The sequence below is a fragment of the Salvelinus alpinus genome, chromosome 28 (assembly GCF_045679555.1).
Source record: "Salvelinus alpinus chromosome 28, SLU_Salpinus.1, whole genome shotgun sequence".
NCBI lineage: Eukaryota > Metazoa > Chordata > Actinopteri > Salmoniformes > Salmonidae > Salvelinus > Salvelinus alpinus.
The window spans coordinates 17,670,651-17,695,674 of record NC_092113.1 but is presented as its reverse complement, the minus strand read 5'-3'; the positions used below and the strand labels follow the sequence as shown (position 1 = coordinate 17,695,674).

Below are 25,024 nucleotides of genomic sequence, written 5' to 3'. Positions count from 1 at the left end.
ATGCTTCAAGAGGGCCACCATTGTTTTTGTCCCCAAGAAAGCCAAGGTAACTGAGCTAAACGAAAATCGCCCCGTAGCACTCACTTCTGTCATCATGGAGTGCTTTGAGAGACTAGTCAAGGATCATATCACCACCCTACCTGATACCCTAGACCCACTCCAATTTGCCTACCGCCCCAATAGGTCCACAGACGACGCAATCGAGACCCTGGGTCTCGACCCCGCCCTGTGCAACTGGGTCCTGGACTTTGTGACGGGCCGCCCCCAAGTGGTGAGGGTAGGAAACAACCTCTCCACCCCGCTGATCCTCAACACTGGGGCCCCACAAGGGTGCGTTCTAGGCCCTCTCCTGTACTCCCTGTTCACCCATGACTGTGTGGCCATGCACGCCTCCAACTCAATCATCAAGTTTGCAGAAGACACTACAGTGGTAGGCTTGATTACCAACAACGGCGAGATGGCCTACAGGGAGGAGGTAAGGGCCCTCGGAGTGTGGTGTTAGGAAAATAACATCACACTCAACATCAACAAAACAAAGGAGATGATCGCGGACTTCAGGAAACAGTAGAGGGAGCACCCCCCTATCCACATCGAGAAGGTGGAAAGTTTTAAATTCCTCGGCGTACACATCACGGACAAACTGAAATGGTCCACCCTCACAGACAGCGTGGTGAAGAAGGCGCAATAGCGCCTCTTCAACCTCAGGAGGCTGAAGAAATGTGGCTTGTCACCGAAAACACTCGATTGTGCAACTTTTACAGATGCACAATCGAGAGCATCCTGTCGGGGTGTATCACAGCCTGATACGGCAACTGCACCGCCCACAACCGCAAGGCTCTCCAGAGGGTAGTGCGGTCTGCACAACGCATCACCGCGGGCAAACTACCTCCCCTCCAGGACACCTACATCACCCAATGTCAAAGGAAGGCCAAGAAGATCATCAAGGAAAAACAACCACCCGAGCCACTGCCTGTTCACCCCGTTATCATCCAGAAGGCGAGGTCAGTACAGGTGCATCAAAGCTGGGACCGAGAGACTGAAAAACAGCTTCTGTCTCAAGGCCATCAGACTGTTAAGGAGAAGTATATCTTTAATTCCATGCATAACACTTGTATTTTCATCAACATTTATGATGAGTATTTCTGTAAATTGATGTGACTCTCTGCAAAATCACCGGATGTTTTGGAAGCAAAACATTACTGAACATAACGCGCCAATGTAAACTGAGATTTTTTTATATAAATATGAACATTATCGAACAAAACATACATGTATTGTGTAACATGAAGTCCTATGAGTGCCATCTGATGAAGATCATCAAAGGCTAGTGATTAATTTAATCTCTATTTCTGCTTTTTGGCTGGAAAAATGGCTGTGTTTTTTGTGACTAGGCACTGACCTAACATAATCGCATGGTATGCTTTCGTTGTAAAGCCTTTTTGAAATCGGACACTGTGGTGGGATTAACAACAAGTGTATCTTTAAAATGGTGTATAATACTTGTATGTTTGAGGAATTTTAATTATGAGATTTCTGTAGTTTGAATTTGGCGCCCTGCACTTTCACTGGCTGTTGTCAAATCGATCCCGTTAACTGGATTTCAGCCATAAGAAGTTTAAACAATGCCACTTTATATAATGATTACATACCCTACATTACTCATCTCATATCTATATACTGTACTCTATACCATCTACTACATCTTGCCTATGCCGCACGGCCATCGCTCATCCATATATTTATATGTACATTTTCTTATTTATCCCTTTACACTTGTGTGTGTATAAGGTAGTTGTTGTGAAATTGTTAGATTACTTTGTAGATATTACTGCACTGTCGGAACTAGAAGCACAAGCATTTCGCTACACTCACATTAACATCTGCTAACCATGTGTATGTGACCAATAAAATTTGATTTGATTTAGTGACTTGTCCCAAAGCGTTGTCTTGGCTGTGTGTTCAGGGTCGTTGGATGGTGAACCTTCGCCCCAGTCTGAGGTCCTGAGCGCTCTGGAGCAGATCTCTCTGTACTTTGCTACGTTCATCTTTCCCTCGATCCTGACTAGTCTCCCAGTCCCTGCCGCTGAAACATCCCCACAGCATGATGCTGCCACCACCATGCTTCACCATAGGGATGGTGACCGGTTTCCTCCAGATGTGACCCTTGACATTTAGGCCAAAGAGTTCAATCTTGGTTTCAATAGAGCAGAGAATCTTGTTTCTCATGGTCAGTGTCCTTAAGGTGCCTTTTGGCAAACTCCATGTGGGCTGTCATGTGCCTTTTACTGAGGAGTTGCTTCCGTCTGGCCACTGTACCATAAAGGCCTGATTGGTGGAGTGCTGCAGAGATGGTTGTCCTTCTAGAAGGGTATCCCATCCCATCTCCACAGAGAAACTTTGAAGCTCTCAGAGTGAGAGTTCCTTCTCCCCCGATTGCTCAGTTTGGCCGGGAAGGCAGCTCGAGGAATTGTCTTGGTGATTCCAAACTTCTTCCATTTAAGAATGATGGAGGCCACCATGTTCTTGGGGACCTTCAATGCTGCATGCATTTTTTGGTACCCTTCCCAAGATCTGTGCCTCGACACAATCCTGTCTAGGAGCTGTACCGGCAATTCCTTCGACCTCATGGCTTGGTTTTTGCTCTGACATGCACTGTAAACTGTGGGACCTTATATAGACAGGTGTGTGCCTTTCCAAATCATGTCCAATCAATTGAATTTACCACAGGCGGACTTAAGTTCAACTCCAAGCTCAATTTCGAGTCTCATAGCAAAGGGTCAGTAATATTATGTAAATAAGGTATTTCTGTTTTTGTATAAATCTGCAAACATTTCTAAAAACTTGTTTTCACTTTGTTATTATGGGGTATTGTGTGGAGATTGATGTGAAACATTTATTTTGTCCCTTTTAGAATAAGGCTGTAATGTAGCAAAATGTGGAAAAAGTCAAGGGGTCTGAATAATTTCCGAATGCACTGTATGTCTCACAGAGCCACCAAGATGGCAGCCGGAGCCACCCAAGGGCCAGTTGGCTGTTGTTGGCTCTGACGTGCACATCAAGTGCTCTGCCTCGGGAAAGCCACGGCCGGTTATCTCATGGAGGAAGAACGGACAGCCTCTGGACGGTGAGTGAGATGACCTCTAACATATGAACCCTGACCTCTGTCCTTGCCGGTTACTTCAGTGCCCAGTCCACCCACTTCACTTGACTATATAAGATACAAAAAAAATCTTTGTAGTTTTGTGTAATACAATAGTCATTCCACTGTGTTGCATTTGGTCCAGTTGTTGCTCAGCATCCTATAAATCAAATCAAATGGATTTTTTTCACATGCGCTGAGTACAACAGATGTAAACTTTACTGTGAAATGCTTACGTACGAGCCCTTTCCCAACAATGCAGTTAAAAAGTAAGAAAATGAACAAATAGATACAAATAAAATAGTAACACAATAATCAGGCAATATACAGGCCAGATACAAAGACTACCAGTACTATAGAATCTGCATTCATGTTTGGTTTTAAGCATTTCTTTCTGGTTCTTTCAGATGGCCCGTCATCGAACAGACAAGTGCTTGATGACACCATAGTGTTGCACAGGGCCAGGCCTGAGGACAGTGCCGTCTACCAGTGTGAAGTCTCCAACAGACATGGCACCATCCTGGCTAATGCTAACATCATGATCATAAGTCAGTACTGGACATTAGCACTTTGTGTGTGTGTATTTGTATTTATTATGAATCGGCATTAGCTGCTAAAGCAGCAGCTACTCTTCCTGGGGTCCAGCAAAATTAAGGCAGTTTATACAATTTTAAAACATTACAATACATTCACAGATTTCACAACACACTGTGTGACCTCAGGCCCCTACTCCACCACATAACTCCAGTACTAAATCCGTGTGTGTGTGTGTGTGTGCGTGTGCGTGTGTGCGTGTGTATGCATGTGTCTGTGCCAATGTTTGTTGTTTCACAGTCCCCGCTGTTCCATAAGGTGTTTTTTTTCATCTGTTTTTTAAATGTAATTTTACTGATTGTGTCAGTTACTTGATGTGGAATAGAGTTCCATGTAGCCATGGCTCTATGTAGTACTGTGTGCCTCCCATAGTCTGTTCTGGACTTGGGGACTGTGAAGAGACCTCTTGTCATCCACATACATAGAAACTCTGGCTTTACTCAAAGGCAAGGGGCCTAAACAGCTACCCTGGGGAATTCCGGATTCTAACTGGATTATATTTGATAGGCTTCCAATAAAGAACACCCTCTGTGTTCTGTTAAACAAGTAACTCTTTATTTATCCACATTATAGTGTAAAGTGTAAAGCCATAACACGTATGTTTTTCCAGCAGCAGACTATGATCAATAATGTCAAAGGCTGCACTGAAGTCTAACAAGACAGCACCCACAATCATTTTATCATCAATTTCTCTCAGCCAATCATCAGTCATTTGTGTAAGTGCTGTGTGTGCTGAGTGTCCTTCCCTATAAGCATGCTGAAATTCTGTTATCAATCTGTTTACTGTAAAATAGCATTGTATCTGGTCAAACACAATTTTTCCCCAGAAGTTTACTAAGGGTTGGTAACAGGCTGATTGGTTGGCTATTTGAGCCAGTAAAGGGGGCTTTACTATTCTTGGGTAGGAGAATGACTTTAGCTTCCCTCCAGGCCTGAGGGCACACGCTCTCTAGTAGGCTTAAATTGAAGATGTGGAAAATAGGAGTGGCAATATCGTCTGCTATTATCCTCAGTAATTTTCCATCTAGATTGTCAGACCCTGGTGGCTTGTCATTGTTGATAGACAACAATAATTTTTTCACCTCTTCCACACTGACTTTACCGAATTCAAAAGTACAATTCTTGTCTTTCATAATTTGGTCCGATATACTTGGATGTGTAGTGTCAGCGTTTGTTGCTGGCATGTCATCCCTAAGTTTGCTTATCTTGCCAATGAAAAAGTCATTAAAGTAGTTTGCAGTATCAGTGGGCTTTGTGATGAATGAGCCATCTGATTCAATACATGAACGGAGCCAAGTTGGCTTTTCCCCCCAACATTTCATTTAAGGTGCCCCAAAGCTTTTTACTATCGTTCTTTACATAATTTATCTTTGTTTCATAGTGTAGTTTATTTTTTATTTAGTTTAGTCACATGATTTATTAATTTGCAGTACGTTTGCCAATCAGCTGCTAGACTTAATTGCCATACCTTTTGCCTCATCCCTCTCAACCATACAATTTTTCAATTCCTCATCAATCCAAGGGGATTCAACAGTTTTTTTTCTTAATGGGTGCGTGCTTATTAGTAACTGGAATATGTAGTTTCATAAATGCGTCAAGTGCAGAGTCTGGTTGCTCCTCATTGCACACCACAGACCAGTAAATATTCTGGTCTTATTTTCAATGACAGTGCCTTGTTCAGGGGTAGAACGTCAGCTCGGGGATTCGATCTTGCAACCTTCCGGTTACTAGTCCAACACTCTAACCACTAGGCTACCTGCAGCCTACGGATTTGGATACTGCTTTAAAGCAAATATCTGCAGCGTTAGTAAAACTGTGATCAATACATGTTGATGATTTAATTCCTATGCTGTTTGTACCTACCCTGGTAGGTTGACTGACAACCTGATCCAGGTTGCAGGCACTGGTTACAGTTGGAAGTTTTTTCCTGAATGGGCATGTGTGTGTGTAGCTATAGCACACAGCCCTGGTTCACCCAGAAGTCTGATAGGGAGCTTATGGATGTCATATCCATATATTATTACACATTTCTACAACGGGTGGTTTGGAATTCCCATTGTTACAGCCTCTCCTGCCCATGATATGAGACAACATACATGTACACATGGCCACGTTCATATAAAGTGGCATCGTTTACGTCATTACCTAGCAACCTAATACCACTACTACTTTTAAAACTATAAGTCTTAGTACCTGTAAGTCATCATGGAAGATTTTAAAGTTACTTTTGATTTGTTTTATCCACTAACGTTTGAAGAATGGTGCCAACAAGAAGAGGAGGATATGAAAGAAATTAAGCAAGAAGAAGTGCAAGTGGACCAGCAAACTGAGCCTAGCGTTAACGTTAGACATGCAGAAATCAGTAGCGCTGCTATAGACGACATAGAAAAGGAGAGAAATTGGGCAATGAAGTGCTTTCTGGAATAGCTGTCAGAAAAGGGGATAAACATCGATCTGGCAACTGTTTCAAAACAGGAGATGGGTTGTGAAAGTATTCACCCCCTTGGCATTTTTCCTATTTTGTTGCCTTACACACTGGAATTAAAATAGTTTTTTTGGGGGGGTTGTATCATTTGATTTACACAACATGCCTCCCACTTTGAAGATGCAAAATATATTTTTTTGTGAAACAAACAAGAAATAAGACAAAAAAAATAAACTTGAGCATGCATAACTATTCACCCCCCCAAAGGCAATACCTTGTAGAGCCACCTTTTGCCGCAATTACAGCTGCAAGTCTCTTGGGGTATGTCTCTATAAGCTTGGCACATCTAGCCACTGAGGTTTTTGCCCATTTTTCAAGGCAAAACTGTTCCAGCTCCTTCAAGTTGGATGGGTTCCGCTGGTGTACAGCAATCTTTAAGTCATACCACAGATTCTCAATTGGATTGAGGTCTGGGCTTTGACTAGGCCATTCCAAGACATTTAAATGTTTCCCCTTAAACCACTCGAGTGTTGCTTTAGCAGTATGCTTTGGGTCATTGTCCTGCTGGAAGGTGAACCTCCGTCCCAGTCTCAAATCTCTGGAAGATTGAAACAGGTTTCCCTCAAGAATGTCCCTGTATTTAGCGCCATCCATCATTTCCTTCAATTCTGACCAGTTTCCCAGTCCCTGCCGATGAAAAACCCCCACAGCATGATTCTGCCACCACCATGCTTCACTGTGGGGATGGTGTTCTAAGGGTGATAAGAGGGTTTGTGGCAGATATAGCCTTTTCCTTGATGGCCAAAAAGCTCAATTTTATTCTCATCTACGCAGAGTACTTTCTTCCATTTTGGGGAGTCTCCCACATGCCTTTTGGCGAACACCAAACGCGTTTGCTTATTTTTTTCCTTTAAGCAATGGCTTTTTTCTGGCCACTCTTCCGTAAAGCCCAGCTCTGTGGAGTGTACGGCTTAAAGTGGTCCTATGGACAGATACTCCAATCTCCGCTGTGGAGCTTTGCAGCTCCTTCAGGGTTATCTTTAGTCTCTTTGTTGCCTCTCTGATAAATGCTCTCCTTGCCTGGTCCGTGAGTTTTGGTGGGCGGCCCTTTCTTGGCAGGTTTGTTTTGGTGCCTTATTCTTTCCATTTTTTAATAATGGATTTAATGGTGCTCCGTGGGATGTTCAAAGTTTCAGATATTTTTTTATAACCCAACCTTGATCTGTACTTCTCCACAATTTTGTCCCTGACCTGCTTGGTGGTGCCCCTTGCTTAGTGGTGCTGCAGACTGAGGCCTTTCAGAACAGGGGTATATATATATACTGAGATCATGTGACCGATCATGTGACACTTAGATTGCACACAGGTGGACATTAGTTAACTAATTATGTGACTTCGGAAGGTAATTGGTTGCACCAGATCTTATTTAGGGGTGTCATAGCAAAGGGTTGAATACATATGCACACACCAGTTTTCTGTTTTTTAAATAAAAATAAAACATTTGAAATAAGTAATTTTTTCCATTTCACTTCAAAAGTTTGGACTATTTTGTGTATGTCCATTACATGAAATCCAAATAAAAATACATTTAAATTACGGGTTGTAATGCAACAAAATAGGAAAAACGCCAAGGATGATGAATACTTTTGCAAGGCACTGTATAACACAGCAGTACCTAAAAATCCTCTGTGAGTCTGAAGCCTTGAACCCTGCCACCCATACGATTACTGAATAAGGTGTCGTTTGATTTGCAGTTGCACTTTGGCCGAAGAGGAAACTAAGGAAATCGCAAACTGAAGCCAGACTCATTCACAATAATACAAATATGGATCGAGATACGCAACACTGAGTTTCAATGAAGAGACCAAGAACCACAAAAATCGAATGGAAAGATACATGCGGCTGCATGTATGAAAACCCTGGGAACGAGCTCTGCACGATGGCATCGCTAGAAAAATATATCTCTAAATTACATGAACATGCCCCACCCTTTTAGCTATACCCCAGACGAAAGATCTCCGATGATGACAACCTGTGATATACCATGGAGTCAATGGGATACCCTTTCATCAATGCTGCCCCGTCTGTGCAAGGTATAAACATTTTTCAAATAGCTAGGCTGATATGCGGTATATGAATATAATAAAAATATATTGTCATTAAGCGTTGGATAGATTACTTTCTAAAAGTACTCCGTAAAGTAATCTGATTACATTCAGTTACTTTTAGATTACTTTCCCTTTGAGAGGCATTAGAAGATGACAAAAATGTATGTTACCAATTGAATGACATCTATTGCAGGTAAATCAATGTTAAAGTTTACATAACTGGCCATATATGGATGTACATTTTTACTTTATGGGTTGGTTATGTAAGCTTCTTCTAACCCATCACTTTCTACTATATATAATAATATGATTAAATTATATCTTTACATTAATATATATAATTTACAAGTTCAAAAATGGATGTAGCAACTACAGATTGCCCCTTTAAGTTTATCCAAAGTGTGTGAGTTTGAGCATGTGTCCACTAGGCCTATGGATGTACTTTTTTTATCAGCATGAATTAGATTTGAGCATTAAAAGCCCCACTTTTATTCCATAGGCCGTGATTCGCACTATGCAGATGTTGCAAGAGTGCATTTTTCAATAGCTGTCTGTCACGTTGTATAGTGATTGGAGACAGGTGCAGGAATACGACATAGTTTTTTTTATTTCACTACCCAAAAGCGTACGTCATGAACATGACGGAGACAAAGCCCAAAACAAACATGTGTATATGTATATGTGTGTATATATACATATATATATATATATATATATAACGTGGGGAGAACAAGTATTTGAGACACTGCCGATTTTGCAGGATTTCCTACTTACAAAGCATGTAGAGGTCTGTAATTTTTATCATACTTCAACTGTGAGATACGGAATCTAAAACAAAAATCCAGAAAATCACATTGTATGATTTTTAAGTAATTAATTTGCATTTTATTGCATGACATAAGTATTTGATACATCAGAAAAGCAGAACTTAATATTTGGTACAGAAACCTTTGTTTGCAATTACAGAGATCATACGTTTCCTGTAGTTCTTGACCAGGTTTGCACACACTGCAGCAGGGATTTTGGCCCACTCCTCCATACAGACCTTCTCCAGATCCTTCAGGTTTCGGGGCTGTCGCTGGGCAATACGGACTTTCAGCTCCCTCCAAAGATTTTATATTGGGTTCAGGTCTGGAGACTGGCTAGGCCACTCCAGGACCTTGAGATGCTTCTTACGGAGCCACTCCTTAGTTGCCCTGGCTGTGTGTTTCGGGGCGTTGTCATGCTGGAAGACCCAGCCACGACCCATCTTCAATACTCTTACTGAGGGAAGGAGGTTGTTGGCCAAGATCTCGCGATACATGGCCCCATCCATCCTCCCCTCAATACGGTGCAGTCGTCCTGTCCCCTTTGCAGAAAAGCATCACCAAAGAATGATGTTTCCACCTCCATGCTTCACGGTTGGGATGATGTTCTTGGGGTTGTACTCATCCTTCTTCTTCCTCCAAACACGGCGAGTGGAGTTTAGACCAAAAAGCTCTATTTTTGTCTCATCAGACCACATGACCTTCTCCCATTCCTCCTCTGGATCATCCAGATGGTCATTGGCAAACTTCAGACGGGCCTGGACATGCGCTGGCTTGAGCAGGGGGACCTTGCGTGCGCTGCAGGATTTTAATCCATGACGGCGTAGTGTGTTACTCATGGTTTTCTTTGAGACTGTGGTCCCAGCTCTCTTCAGGTCATTGACCAGGTCCTGCCGTGTCCTGCCGGTCCTGCCGTGTAGTTCTGGGCTGATCCCTCACCTTCCTCATGATCATTGATGCCCCACGATTAGAAAAAAATTGTCATTGTGGTTTTTATTCTGATCCGCTGTATCCGCAATGTATTTGCGACAATGTTTCAGCACTGTTTTCAGAACCACGGACAGTGCCCCTATACAATGTTTCGATCTGACATAAAATTTTCCTATGCATAGACCAGACGTGCTCTGTTTTCAGAACCATGGACAGCGTCCCTAGAAACCAAGGTTCTGGAACTATCAACCAGGGCTTGGGTAGTTTTGCTTTACATGGCAGTCAATACGAAAATAACTAACGACCAGAGAACGCCTAAAATGTCACTTGACAACCAGTTTTGGTGAATGTTGCATCATGTTTTGTTTATAAATTGATTATTTGGGAAATAATCTTTATTTTTTATTTGTTTTACTTCTTCGGGATAAGTGTCCCTTCCACGGGACGGTTGAGCTAACATAGACTAATGCGATAAGCATGAGGTTCTAAGTAACAAGAGAATTTACCAGGACATAGACATATCTGATATTGGCAGAAAGCTTACATTCTTGTTAATCTAACTGCACTGTCCAATTTACAGTAGCTATTACAGTGAAAGAATACCATGCTATTGTTTGAGAGTGCACAATTTTGAACATGAAAAGTTATTAATAAATATATTAGGCATATTTGGGCAGTCTTGATACAACATTTTGAACAGAAATTCAATGGTTCATTGGATCAGTCTAAAACTTTGCACATGCACTGATGCCATCTAGTGGCCAAAATCTAAATTTCACCTGGGCTGGAATAATACATTAATGCCTTTCTCTTGCATTTCAAAGATGATGGTACAAGAAAATACAAAATAACGGTTGTTTTTTTCCTTGTGTTATCTTTTACCAGATCTATTGTGTTATATTCTACTACATTCCTTTCACATTTCCATAAACTTCATTGTTTCCTTTCAAATGGTACCAAGAATATGCATATCCTTGCTTCAGGGCCTGAGCTACAGGCAGTTAGATTTGGGTATGTCATTTTAGGCGAAAATTGAAAAAAAGGGGCTAATCCTTAAGAGAGAACTCGTGGCTTTGCCTCGTGGCTATGACCACGTCACAGCCATGATAAAAATGTCATAACACATGGCCTCTCATGTATTATTGCTTAATTTGACTAATGTTTGATGGATCTGACAGTGATTTCTACTTAAGATGTACAGTATAATGGTGATTCTTTAAACAATAGTGTGTGTGCTGGCATGTGGGAATGCATGCAAGTGTGTTTATTGTACAGTTGCAACCTCTGCTGGCCACAGAACACACACACAGCCAGTCCTATCCGAGAAGCAGAGAAGCATAGCACATTCTCTCATATTCTCAAACTAGAAATTCTAAGGCCTATAATGGTGATAGTGCACCACAGTGAACAGCTTACCTAAAACCACGCAAATTCTTCCTCATGACAGTATTACCAATAAACCAATCATGAACCTATGCCATGGTTGATAGCTTTATGTTCTTGCTTCCCCCACAGATCTCCCACCTCGGATGCTGACTAAGGATTACCAGCGATATTCAGTAGTGCAAGGGAAGGACATCATCATGGACTGCAAAGTATTCAGCTCCCCTCCATCCACTGTTTCCTGGTGAGTTGAGCCACCAGCCTATTTCTCCTCCACTGCTATTGTTGGTGAACACCTGTCGTGACTGGTATGGAAAGCACTGCAAAAGGTTATCTTCAATAATTAATGTATTTGCCATTACATTTTGACAATCACTTTTTGGTGTGCTGTTCATTTGATTCACTATGAACAAGGATTCAGCATGCATCCGGTTTTGAAGTCAAATTTGTGAGTGAGCGATTTGTTTTTTATTATTGTTTTTTATTGTTTATTATTTTGTAGGTGAACAATGCCCGAATCATCCTTAATTCTCTCTCTCCTGCTGTTTTATATATCATACATCACCCTATTCTTCATTTGACCTCCATCTGGGCAGTTCTGTGACACTTTTGCTCTGTTCATCTCCTTATATTCTGATTATCTCTTTCACTAACATCACCCCTAATCCTTCGCTTTTCCACTTGCAATTCTAACATGACATGTTAAATGACTAGTTAAACTGTTTTCCAGATTTGTCATGTACAGTGGGGCAAAAAAGTATTTAGTCAGCCACCAATTGTGCAAGTTCTCCCACTTAAAAAGATGAGAGAGGCCTGTAATTTTCATCATAGGTACACGTCAACTATGACAGACAAAATTAGAAAAAAATTCCAGAAAATCACATTGTAGGATGTTTTATGAATTTATTTGCAAATTATGGTGGAAAATAAGTATTTGGTCACCTACAAACAAGCAAGATGTCTGGCTCTCACAGACCTGTAACTTCTTCTTTAAGAGGCTCCTCTGTCCTCCACTCGTTACCTGTATTAATGGCACCTGTTTGAACTTGTTATCAGTATAAAAGACACCTGTCCACAACCTCAAACAGTCACACTCCAAACTCCACTATGGCCAAGACCAAAGAGCTGTCAAAGGACACCAGAAACAAAATTGTAGACCTGCACCAGGCTGGGAAGACTGAATCTGCAATAGGTAAGCAGCTTGGTTTGAAGAAATCAACTGTGGGAGCAATTATTAGGAAATGGAAGACATACAAGACCACTGATAATCTCCCTCGATCTAGGGCTCCACGCAAGATCTCACCCCGTGGGGTCAAAATGATCACAAGAACCACACGGGGGGACCTAGTGAATGACCTGCAGAGAGCTGGGACCAAAGTAACAAAGCCTACCACCAGTAACACACTACGCCGCCAGGGACTCAAATCCTGCAGTGCCAGACGTGTCCCCCTGCTTAAGCCAGTACATGTCCAGGCCCGTCTGAAGTTTGCTAGAGAGCATTTGGATGATCCAGAAGAAGATTGGGAGAATGTCATATGGTCAGATGAAACCAAAATAGAACTTTTTGGTAAAAACTCAACTCGTTGTGTTTGGAGGACAAAGAATGCTGAGTTGCATCCAAAGAACACCATACCTACTGTGAAGCATGGGGGTGGAAACATCATGCTTTGGGTCTGTTTTTCTCCAAAGGGACCAGGACGACTGGTCCGTGTAAAGGACAGAATGAATGGGGACATGTATCGTGAGATTTTGAGTGAAAACCTCCTTCCATCATCAGCAAGGGCATTGAAGATGAAACGTGGCTGGGTCTTTCAGCATGACAATGATCCCAAACACACCGCCCAGGCAACGAAGGAGTGGCTTCGTAAGAAGCATTTCAAGGTCCTGGAGTGGCCTAGCCAGTCTCCAGATCTCAACCCCATAGAAAATCTTTGGAGGGAGTTGAAAGTCCATGTTGCCCAGCAACAGCCCCAAAACATCACTGCTCTAAAGGAGATCTGCATGGAGGAATGGGCCAAAATACCAGCAACAGTGTGTGAAAACCTTGTGAAGACTTACAGAAAACGTTTGACCTCTGTCATTGCCAACAAAGGTTATATAACAAAGTATTGAGATAAACTTTTGTTATTGACCAAATACTGATTTTCCACCATAATTTGCAAATAAATTCATTAAAAATCCTACAATGTGATTTTCTGGATTTTTTTTTCTCATTTTGTCTGTCATAGTTGAAGTGTACCTATGATGAAAATTACAGGCCTCTCTCATATTTTTAAGTGGGAGAACTTGCACAATTGGTGGCTGACTAAATACTTTTTTGCCCCACTCTATTTAGGAACTAAAATTGCACTTCAATCAGGCTTTTCAGGTGTCTTTGAAAGCAATAAAATGTGTTTTTGTGTAATTATTGTATATCCAACGCAGTTTTAACATGTACATGTCCGGTAGGGAAACAGCTTATCAACTCTGAAATGCATGTCTTCTAGGAACAAGGATGACACTACGGAATCTGTTGAGGGGGAACGATTCTCCGTTTTTAAAAATGGATCGCTGCAGATCAACCAGGCAGGGAAAGAAGACAGTGGGGAATATGTATGTTTCGCCACCAATTCAGAGGGAAAATCAGCCATCACAGCCTTGTTGGACGTCAAAGGTATTTCAGCACCTTAGACAGCATTGAATGGCTTATCATTAGCTTTTTTCATTTGCACTTTGAAGGAAATTGGGTTTAGGACAAATAATAAGGATGTTGGCTTTCAGCCATATTGCTTTTATCTATCTAGTCCTTTCAGATAAGTGGTGACAGGAAAGGTAGCAAGGAAAATATGGCATTCATTATCATCCAGGCATAGTTCAATTCAGCCAACCTTGCTATGCCGATTACTTGCAAACTGCCCAGGGAAACTCCAAGAAAAAACAATGGTTATCCCATTGTATCCTCTCTCATTTCTCTTGTGTGTAAAATGTCTGTAACTCTCTCTCACCTGACTTACATAGCTAGCTTGAGACTTCAAATATGGCCCGCAAGACTTTCAAATGTAACTGAACATCAGAAGAGTATAAGATCTTGTTTAATTCACCCGGTAAATGTATTTGTATGTTTCAGATCCTACCCAAATCGTGGAGCCGCCGCAGGACCTGCACATATTAAGTGGCACCACAGCCCAGCTTACATGCCAAGCAGAGTATGATATATCTCTTAGGAACGAGTTTCAAATAGTCTGGAGCAAGGATGGGGAAGAGATACCCCCATTCACAGAACAGTCCAGGTAAGATACCCTAATGGGATTGTTACCCCATTTTGTATACAAGTATTCATCACCATACTATTACAAGAGTGTAGGAAGTTGGATCACCTCACAAAAATTTCAGAAATATCCACCTATTAAGATTGACAGCTTTACCACTGATACAAGTGAATGTATTATGAGTCTCTCTTTTTTATTATTAGATATTTTCTGGATGATGGAATGCTACAAATTATCAATGTAAACCAAAGCGACAAGGGAACATACACATGTACCGCCAGAACCAATCTAGACCAGGACACCGCCTCTGCACTTGTTACTGTACTGGGTAAGCAGCATCACCGTCAGTTTCAGTAATGCCATTGTACTACATCTGTAGTGCTGAAGTGCACAATTCAGGCACTGGAGGTCCGTAGTCCAGATGGTTTGTATTTATCTTTGGTACCTACGGTGGGATAGGGATCGGGATCCCTATAGGGATCTTACTGATTGGCTGAAGAGTGCACCTACCTGGGTTGTGTTCATTAGGCACCAAACGGAAGAAAATTTACTGAAAGAGGGAAGGACTACCTGGACGAAAATGTACAATTTTAGTCTTCCTTAGCAAAACATCATTTTATTTTTTCCCCATTGCATGCCCCAATGAACATGTCCCAGGTGTCACAGGTAGAAGTCAGTCCCTAGTTACTATAAAAGGCGGTCAAAGATGAAATGTAGCAGGAATGCGGTCCTCAAATGACTGGAACTGTGTACCCCACCATCATAATGTGATTGCAATGTTGCTGTTATGTTGTTTCAGATGTCCCTGATGCTCCAGAGGATGTGGAGCTGTCTGAACAAAAGAGCTGGAGTGTCCGGTTGGCCTGGGTACCCGGTGACGACCACAACAGCTCTGCCACTGGTAGGCCTGGCTACCACAGTCAGCGGTCTTCACCCTTAACCTTTTGCTTTAGGAAGGAGGGATGTCCTCAAATGTACACCGTACCTGTGGGACTAGAAAGAGAAGATCAAATGTGGTCCCAGTTTCAGCATACTACAAACATATACTGAACAAAAATGTAAACGCAACATGCAACAATGCAACAAGGTTTTACTGAGTTACAGTTCATATAAGCCTCTCCCTCTACGATACGCACTTCCGGTTTGGTTTGGAGCGAGTAGTTGCATTCCGCTTTGCTCCACAGGTAGTATTACAGGTAGTATTACATTTCATTTCATTACAGTACAACAGTTTGATTTGTTTGATCTTAGCTGGCTACATAGCCGTCTTTGTATCCAAGATAATTGTGTAGTCTAGAGTAATTGTCGAGGTTACCTAGCCAGTTAGAGGTTACCTAGCCAGCTACACTTTCAAACAAAGTCAACAACGCAGCCACTGCTAGCTAGCCTATTTCACCAGCCAGCAGTACTATATCATTTTAGTCAATAAGATTTTTTGCAACGTAAGCTTAACTTTCTGAACATTCGAGACGTGTAGTCCACTTGTCATTCCAATCTCCTTTGCATTAGCGTAGCCTCTTCTGTAGCCTGTCAACTATGTGTCTGTCTATCCCTGTTCTCTCCTCTCTGCACAGACCATACAAACGCTTCACACCGCGTGGCCGCTGCTACTCTAACCTGGTGGTCCCAGCGCGCACGACCCACGTGGAGTTCCAGGTCTCAGGTAGCCTCTGGAACTGCCGATCTGCGGCCAACAAGGCAGAGTTCATCTCAGCCTATGCTTCCCTCCAGTCCCTCGACTTCTTGGCACTGACGGAAACATGGATTACCACTGATAACACTGCTACTCCTACTGCTCTCTCCTCGTCTGCCCACGTGTTCTCGCACACCCCGAGAGCTTCTGGTCAGCGGGGTGGTGGCACTGGGATCCTCATCTCTCCCAAGTGGACATTCTCTCTTTCTCCCCTGACCCATCTGTCTATCGCCTCCTTTGAATTCCATGCTGTCACAGTTACCAGCCCTTTCAAGCTTAACATCCTTATCATTTATCGCCCTCCAGGTTCCCTTGGAGAGTTCATCAATGAGCTTGACGCCCTGATAAGTTCCTTTCCTGAGGATGGCTCACCTCTCACAGTTCTGGGTGACTTTAACCTCCCCACGTCTACCTTTGACTCATTCCTCTCTGCCTCCTTCTTTCCACTCCTCTCCTCTTTTGACCTCACCCTCTCACCTTCCCCCCCTACTCACAAGGCAGGCAATACGCTTGACCTCATCTTTACTAGATGCTGTTCTTCCACTAATCTCATTGCAACTCCCCTCCAAGTCTCCGACCACTACCTTGTATCCTTTTCCCTCTCGCTCTCATCCAACACTTCCCACACTGCCCCTACTCGGATGGTATCGCGCCGTCCCAACCTTCGCTCTCTCTCCCCCGCTACTCTCTCCTCTTCCATCCTATCATCTCTTCCCTCTGCTCAAACCTTCTCCAACCTATCTCCTGATTCTGCCTCCTCAACCCTCCTCTCCTCCCTTTCTGCATCCTTTGACTCTCTATGTCCCCTATCCTCCAGGCCGGCTCGGTCCTCCCCTCCTGCTCCGTGGCTCGACGACTCATTGCGAGCTCACAGAACAGGGCTCCGGGCAGCCGAGCGGAAATGGAGGAAAACTCGCCTCCCTGCGGACCTGGCATCCTTTCACTCCCTCCTCTCTACATTCTCCTCTTCTGTCTCTGCTGCTAAAGCCAATTTCTACCACTCTAAATTCCAAGCATCTGCCTCTAACCCTAGGAAGCTCTTTGCCACCTTCTCCTCCCTCCTGAATCCTCCTCCCCCTCCTCCCCCCTCCTCCCTCTCTGCTGATGACTTCGTCAACCATTTTGAAAAGAAGGTCGACGACATCCGATCCTCGTTTGCTAAGTCAAACGACACCGCTGGTTCTGCTCACACTGCCCTACCCTGTGCTTTGACCTCTTTCTCCCCTCTCTCTCCAGATGAAATCTCGCGTCTTGTGACGGCCGGCCGCCCAACAACCTGCCCGCTTGACCCTATCCCCTCCTCTCTTCTCCAGACCATTTCCGGAGACCTTCTCCCTTACCTCACCTCGCTCATCAACTCATCCTTGACCGCTGGCTACGTCCCTTCCGTCTTCAAGAGAGCGAGAGTTGCACCCCTTCTGAAAAAACCTACACTCGATCCCTCCGATGTCAACAACTACAGACCAGTATCCCTTCTTTCTTTTCTCTCCAAAACTCTTGAACGTGCCGTCCTTGGCCAGCTCTCCTGCTATCTCTCTCAGAATTACCTTCTTGATCTAAATCAGTCAGGTTTCAAGACTAGTCATTCAACTGAGACTGCTCTTCTCTGTGTCACGGAGGCGCTCCGCACTGCTAAAGCTAACTCTCTCTCCTCTGCTCTCATCCTTCTAGACCTATCGGCTGCCTTTGATACTGTGAACCATCATATCCTCCTCTCCACCCTCTCCGAGCTGGGCATCTCCGGCGCGGCCCACGCTTGGATTGCGTCCTACCTGACAGGTCGCTCCTACCAGGTGGCGTGGCGAGAATCTGTCTCCGCACCACGTGCTCTCACCACTGGTGTCCCCCAGGGCTCTGTTCTAGGCCCTCTCCTATTCTCGCTATACACCAAGTCACTTGGCTCTGTCATATCCTCACATGGTCTCTCCTATCATTGCTATGCAGACGACACACAATTAATCTTCTCCTTTCCCCCCTCTGATAACCAGGTGGTGAATCGCATCTCTGCATGTCTGGCAGACATATCAGTGTGGATGACGGATCACCACCTCAAGCTGAACCTCGGCAAGACGGAGCTGCTCTTCCTCCCGGGGAAGGACTGCCCGTTCCATGATCTCGCCATCACGGTTGACAACTCCATTGTGTCCTCCTCCCAGAGTGCTAAGAACCTTGGCGTGATCCTGGACAACACCCTGTCGTTCTCAACTAACATCAAGGCGGTGACCCGTTCCTGTAGGTTCATGCTCTACAACATTCGCAGAGTACGACCCTGCCTCACGCAGGAAGCGGCGCAGGTCCTAATCCAGGCACTTGTCATCTCCCGTCTGGATTACTGCAACTCGCTGTTGGCTGGGCTCCCTGCCTGTGCCATTAAACCCCTACAACTCATCCAGAACGCCGCAGCCCGTCTGGTGTTCAACTTTCCCAAGTTCTCTCACGTCACCCCGCTCCTCCGCTCTCTCCACTGGCTTCCAGTTGAAGCTCGCATCCGCTACAAGACCATGGTGCTTGCCTACGGAGCTGTGAGGGGAACGGCACCTCCGTACCTTCAGGCTCTGATCAGGCCCTACACCCAAACAAGGGCACTGCGTTCATCCACCTCTGGCCTGCTCGCCTCCCTACCTCTGAGGAAGTACAGTTCCCGCTCAGCCCAGTCAAAACTGTTCGCTGCTCTGGCACCCCAATGGTGGAACAAACTCCCTCACGACGCCAGGTCAGCGGAGTCAATCACCACCTTCCGGAGACACCTGAAACCCCACCTCTTTAAGGAATACCTAGGATAGGATAAAGTAATCCTTCTAAACCCCCCCCCTTAAAAGAGTTAGATGCACTATTGTAAAGTGGTTGTTCCACTGGATATCATAAGGTGAATGCACCAATTTGTAAGTCGCTCTGGATAAGAGCGTCTGCTAAATGACTTAAATGTAAATGTAAATATAAGGAAATCAGTCATTTGAAATAAATAAATTAGGCCCTAATCTATGGATTTCACATACAGATATGCATCTGTTGGTCACAGATAACTTTAAAAAAAAGTTTGGTCAATACCAGTCAGTATCTGGTGTGACCACCATTTGCCTCATGCTGCGCGGCACATCTCTTTCACATAGAGTTGATCAGGCTGTTGATTGTGACCTAGGGAATTTTGTCCCACTCCTCTTCAATTGCTGTGCGAAGTTGCTGGATATTGGCGGGAACTGGAACACGCTGTTGGGCACATCGATCCAGAGCATCCCAAACATGCTCAGTGGTCGACATGTCTGAGTATGCAGGCCATGGAAAAACTGGGAAATGTTCAGCTTCCAGGAATTGTGTACAGATTCTTGCGACATGGGGCCGTACATTATCATGCTGAAATATGTGGTGATGGCGACGGATGAATGGCACGACAATGGGCCTCAGGATCTCATCACGGTATCTCTGTGCATTCAAATTACCATCGATAAAATGCAGTTGTGTTCGTTGTCCGTAGCTTGTGCCTGCCCATACCATAACCCCACCTTCATCAGCAAATCGCTTGCCAACACGACACCATACATGTAGTCGGCGGTTGTGAGGCCGGTTGGATGTACTGCCAAATTCTCTAAAATGAAATTGGAGGCGGCTTATGGTAGAGAAATTCGCATTCAATTCTCTGGCAACAGCTCTGGTGGATATTCCTGCAGTCAGCATGCCAATTGCACGCTCCCACACGTTTAACATCTGTGGCATTGTGTTGTGTGACAAAACTGCATATTTTAGAGTGGCCTTTTATTGTCCCCAGCACAAGGTGCACCTGTCTAATAATTATGCTGCTTAATCAGCTTCTTTATATGCCATACCGGTCAGGTGGATGGATTATATTGGCAAATTATAAATGCTCACTAACAGGGATGTAAACAAATTTTGTGCAAAATATTTGAGAGTAATTCGCCTTTTGTGCGTATGTAAAATGTCTGGGATCTTTTATGTCAGTTAATGAAACATGGGACCAACACTTTTTTTATTTTTTTATTTTTTTTATTTCACCTTTATTTAACCAGGTAGGCTAGTTGAGAACAAGTTCTCATTTGCAACTGCGACCTGGCCAAGATAAAGCATAGCAGTGTGAACAGACAACACAGAGTTACACATGGAGTAAACAATAAACAAGTCAATAACATGGTAGAGAAAAAAAGAGAATCTATATACAATGTGTGCAAAAGGCATGAGGTAGGCAATAAATCGAATAATTACAATTTAGCAGATTAACACTGGAGTGATAAATCATCAGATGATCATGTGCAAGAAGAGATACTGGTGTGCAAAAGAGCAGAAAAGTAAATAAATAAAAGCAGTATGGGGGGTGAGGTAGGTAAATTGGGTGGGTAGTTTACAGATGGACTATGTACAGCTGCAGCGATCGGTTAGCTGCTCGGATAGCAGATTTTTACAGTTGTTGTTGAGGGAGATAAAAGTCTCCAACTTCAGAGATTTTTGCAATTCGTTCCAGTCGCAGGCAGCAGACTTTACAAGTTACAACTTTACAAGTTGCGTTTATATTTTTGTTCAGTGGACTAAAAATATTATGATTGTCATGTAACACTTGGGGGTGTTCTTCCTCAATATATTATAACCCCTTTCCTGAAACTGTAAAAAGAGATTTCTATAATGTGAAATATATACACAGACAAGGTACACTATTGTGAAGTTGAAACGTCTAGGAGCAACAACGGCTCAGCCGCGAAGTGGTATGCCACACAAGATCACAGAACGGGACCGCCGAGTGCTGAAGCGCGTAGCATGTAAAAATCGCCTGTCCTCAGTTGCAATGCTCACCAATCAAGTTCCAAACTGCCTCTGGAAGCAACATCAGCACAATAACTGTTCGTTGGGAGCGTCATGAAATGGGTTTCCATGGCCGAGCAGCCGCACACAAGTGTAAGATCAACATGTGCAATGCCAAGCGTCAGCTGGAGTGGTGTAAAGCTGCCATTTTACTCTGCAACAGTGGAAACGCATTCTCTAGAGTGATGAATCACGCGTTCATCATCTGGCAGTCTGACGGACGAATCTGGGTTTGGTGGATGCCATGAGAACGCTACCTGCCCGAATGCATAGTGCCAACTGTAAAGTTTGGTGTTGGAGGAATAATGGTCTGTGGCTGTTTTTCATTGTTTGGTCTCCCTAGTTCCAGTGAAGGGAAATCTTAACGCTAAAGCATACAATGACATTCTAGACGATTCTGTGCTTCCAGATTTGTGGCAACAGTTTGGGGAAGTCCCTTTCCTGTTTCAGCATGACAATGCCCCCGTGCACAAAGCGAGGTCCATACAGAAATGGTTTGTCGAGATCTGTGTGGAAGAACTTGACTGGCCTGGACAGAGCCTTGACCTCAACCCCATCGAACACCTTTGGGATGAATTGGAATGTCGACTGCGAGCCAGGCCTAATCGCCCAACACCAGTGCCCGATCTCACTAATGGTCTTGTGGCTGAATGGAAGCAAGTCCCCGCAGCAATGTTCCAACATCTACTGTGGTGGACAGCCTTCCCAGAAGAGTGGAGGCTGTTATAGCAGCAAAAGGGGAACCAACTCCATATTAATACCCATGATTTTGGAATGATATGTTCGACGAGCATACTTTTGGTCACTTAGTGTATTTCGATATTTCCTAATGTAGACATACAATGTAGTACTTTTTCAGTACACAGTATATTTATTTCTGAATGGCTGATTTATGATTTTGTATACTGTACGAGCACAGAGTTCATAGTGGAGTACGAGGAGAGTCAGTGGGATCCTGGGACCTGGCGAGAACTCCAGCGAGTCCCTGGCAACCAGGTCACAGCGGTGTTGACATTACACGGCCACCTGAACTACCAGTTTAGAGTGTATGCAGTTAATGCCATTGGGAAAGGGCCCCCAAGCAACCCCACAGACCGATACAAAACCCCTCCTGCAGGTTTGACTTTCTCTGTAACCTGTTATAATCATCTTATTATACGTTTATAACTGTGTACTTTATATATAGGTTAAGAGGATTTCAAAGTTTTCAATGAACTGGCCATTGTCATGTGAAGAGTTATTTTTGTCCATATGCGCCCTAAAGGAATTGTCTTAACACAAAGCAAACTATATAATAATGCATATGTCCTCACAGCTCCTGATAAAAACCCAGAAAACATCAAAATTCAGGGTCATCTGCCCCATCAAATGGATATCAGTTGGGAGGTGAGAGAGACTCATAACTGCATCTATAGCTACCCTTAAAGGCAGCAATTGTATGCTGTATGTCTTAGATACAGGTAGAGTATGTTGTAGATACCTTATGTGTTTAATGACGTACTTTCTGTTGTGTTGTCCTCTGTCACAGCCACTATTGCCTGTGGAGCACAATGGTCCAGGCCTGGAGTACAAGTTGAGCTACAGGAAACTGGGCGTAGAAGATATCTGGATAGAGCATCTTGTCAAAAGACACACCTTTGTCGTCAAGAACACCCCCACATTCGTCCCCTACGAGATCAAGATCCAGAGTCGCAACAGTCACGGCTGGGGCCCAGAACCCAAAGTAGTGACAGGGTACTCCGGGGAAGACTGTGAGTAACAGACCACCAGAGTGTTTCCTTTAATCCAGTGAACTTCATACATATGGCCTCTTTTTGGCAATGTCCCAATTATCAGTCCCTCGTCCCAAAGTGTGCACGTTCACTTCCCTTATATACAGTTGAAGTCAGAAATGTACATACACTTAGGTTGGGGTCATTAAAACAAGTTTTTCAACCACTCCACAAATTTCTTGTTAACAAACTATAGTTTTGGCAAGTCGGTTAGGACATCTACTTTGTGCATGACACAAGTAATTTTTACAACAATTGTTAACAGAGAGATTATTTAACTTATCACAATTGCAGTGGGTCAGAAGTTTACATACACTAAGTTGACTGTGCCTTTAAACAGCTTGGAAAATTCCAGAAATTATGTCATGGCTTTAGAAGCTTGTGATAGGCGAATTGACATCATTTGAGTGAATTGGAGGTTTACCTGTGGATGTATTTCAAGGCCTACCTTCAAACTCAGTGCCTCTTTGCTTGACATCATGGGAAAATCAAAAGAAATCAGCCAAGACCTCAGAAAAAAAATTGTAGACCTCCACAAGTCTGGTTCATCATTGGAAGCAATTTCCAAACGCCTGAAGGTACCACGTTCATCTGTACAAACAATAGTATGCAAGTATAAACTCTATGGGACCACGCAGCTGTCATACCGCTCAGGAAGGAGACGTGTTCTGTCTCCTAGAGATGAACGTACTTTGGTGCAAAAAGTACAAATCAATCCCAGAACAACAGCAAAGGACTTTGTGAAGATGCTGGAGGAAACAGGTACAAAAGTATCTATACCGAAGTAAAACTATATCGACATAACCTGAAAGGCCGCTCAGCAAGGAAGATGACACTGCTCCAAAACCGCCATAAAAACCCAGAATACAGTTTGCAACTGCACATGGGGACAAAGATCGTACTTTTTGGAGAAATGTCCTCTGGTCTGATGAAACAAAAATATAACTGTTTGGCCATAATGACCATTGTTATGTTTGGAGGAAAAAGGGGGAGGCTTGCAAGCCGAAGAACACCTTCCCAACTGTGAAGCACGGGGGTGGCAGCATCATGTTGTGGGGGTGCTTTGCTGCAGGAGGGACTGGTGCACTTCACAAAATAGATTGCATCATGAGTCATGAGGAAGGAAAATTATATATTGGATATATTGAAGCAACATCTCAAGACGTCAGTTAGGAAGGAAGTTAAAGCTTGGTCGCAAATGGGTCTTCCAAATGGACAATGACCCCGAGCAGACTTCCAAAGTTGTGGCAAAATGACTTAAGGACAACAAAGTCAAGGTATTGGAGTGGCCATCACAAAGCCCTGACCTCAATCCTATACAACATTTGTGGGCAGAACTGAAAAAGTGAGTGCGAGCAAGGAGGTCTACAAACCTGACTCAGTTACACCAGCTCTGTCAGGAGGAATGGGCCAAAATTCACCCAACTTATTGTGGGAAGCTTGTGGAGGGCTACCTGAAACGTTTGACCCAAGTTAAACAATTTAAAGGCAATGCTACTTTAAAGGCAAATACTAATTGAGTGTTCTGACCCACTGGGAATGTGACAAAATAAATAAAAGCTGAAATAAATCATTCTCTCTACTATTATTCTGACATTTCACATTCTTAAAATAAAGTGGTGGTCCTAACTGACCTAAGACAGGGAATTTTTACTAGGATTAAATGTCAGGAATTGTGAAAAACTGAGTTTAAATGTATTTGGCTAAGGTGTATGTAAACCTCCGACTTCAACTGTATATAGTATAAATTCACAGTTTCTTCACTGATTTGAAAGGAAATAGTGAATGAGTACGCACTTCAGGAGAAAGGAGATATTATTGGGATGTACACTTTTAAGGCTGTATAGGTGTATCATAATGTGCAAGTAGGAGATATGAGTGTTTTACCAAGCCCACCCAGGGGAGGCATGTTGCTCTTCTATGTGAATGAAAACCATTTTTCTACTCTTAGTTGTATAAAGCAAGTAATCATCATTGGTTCTATCATACATTTTACATTTCCATTGTTTATCTACTGTTCTGATGTGCAGATGGTGTTGTAGTGTATCCTAGTACTACTCTCTGTAAAGTGACCCAACTGCCATTTTTGACAAAGAGCCCAATATTATTCATTTATGTGA

General features: G+C 43.4%; 1 protein-coding gene across 3 annotated transcripts in view; it reads left to right on the top strand.

Annotated features, from left to right (window-relative positions):
- Positions 1 to 25,024, top strand: part of chl1a (cell adhesion molecule L1-like a) — a 122,245-nt gene that overhangs the window by 60,060 nt on the left and 37,161 nt on the right. For all 3 annotated transcript variants that reach the window (XM_071371921.1, XM_071371920.1, XM_071371922.1), the window contains exons 9-18: positions 2,990 to 3,124; positions 3,547 to 3,687; positions 11,518 to 11,629; positions 13,872 to 14,038; positions 14,492 to 14,654; positions 14,837 to 14,961; positions 15,433 to 15,534; positions 22,052 to 22,249; positions 22,448 to 22,518; positions 22,661 to 22,883. In XM_071371921.1, the coding sequence (XP_071228022.1) occupies positions 2,990 to 3,124; positions 3,547 to 3,687; positions 11,518 to 11,629; positions 13,872 to 14,038; positions 14,492 to 14,654; positions 14,837 to 14,961; positions 15,433 to 15,534; positions 22,052 to 22,249; positions 22,448 to 22,518; positions 22,661 to 22,883 (1,437 nt within the window). The remainder of the gene's footprint in view (positions 1 to 2,989; positions 3,125 to 3,546; positions 3,688 to 11,517; positions 11,630 to 13,871; positions 14,039 to 14,491; positions 14,655 to 14,836; positions 14,962 to 15,432; positions 15,535 to 22,051; positions 22,250 to 22,447; positions 22,519 to 22,660; positions 22,884 to 25,024) is intronic.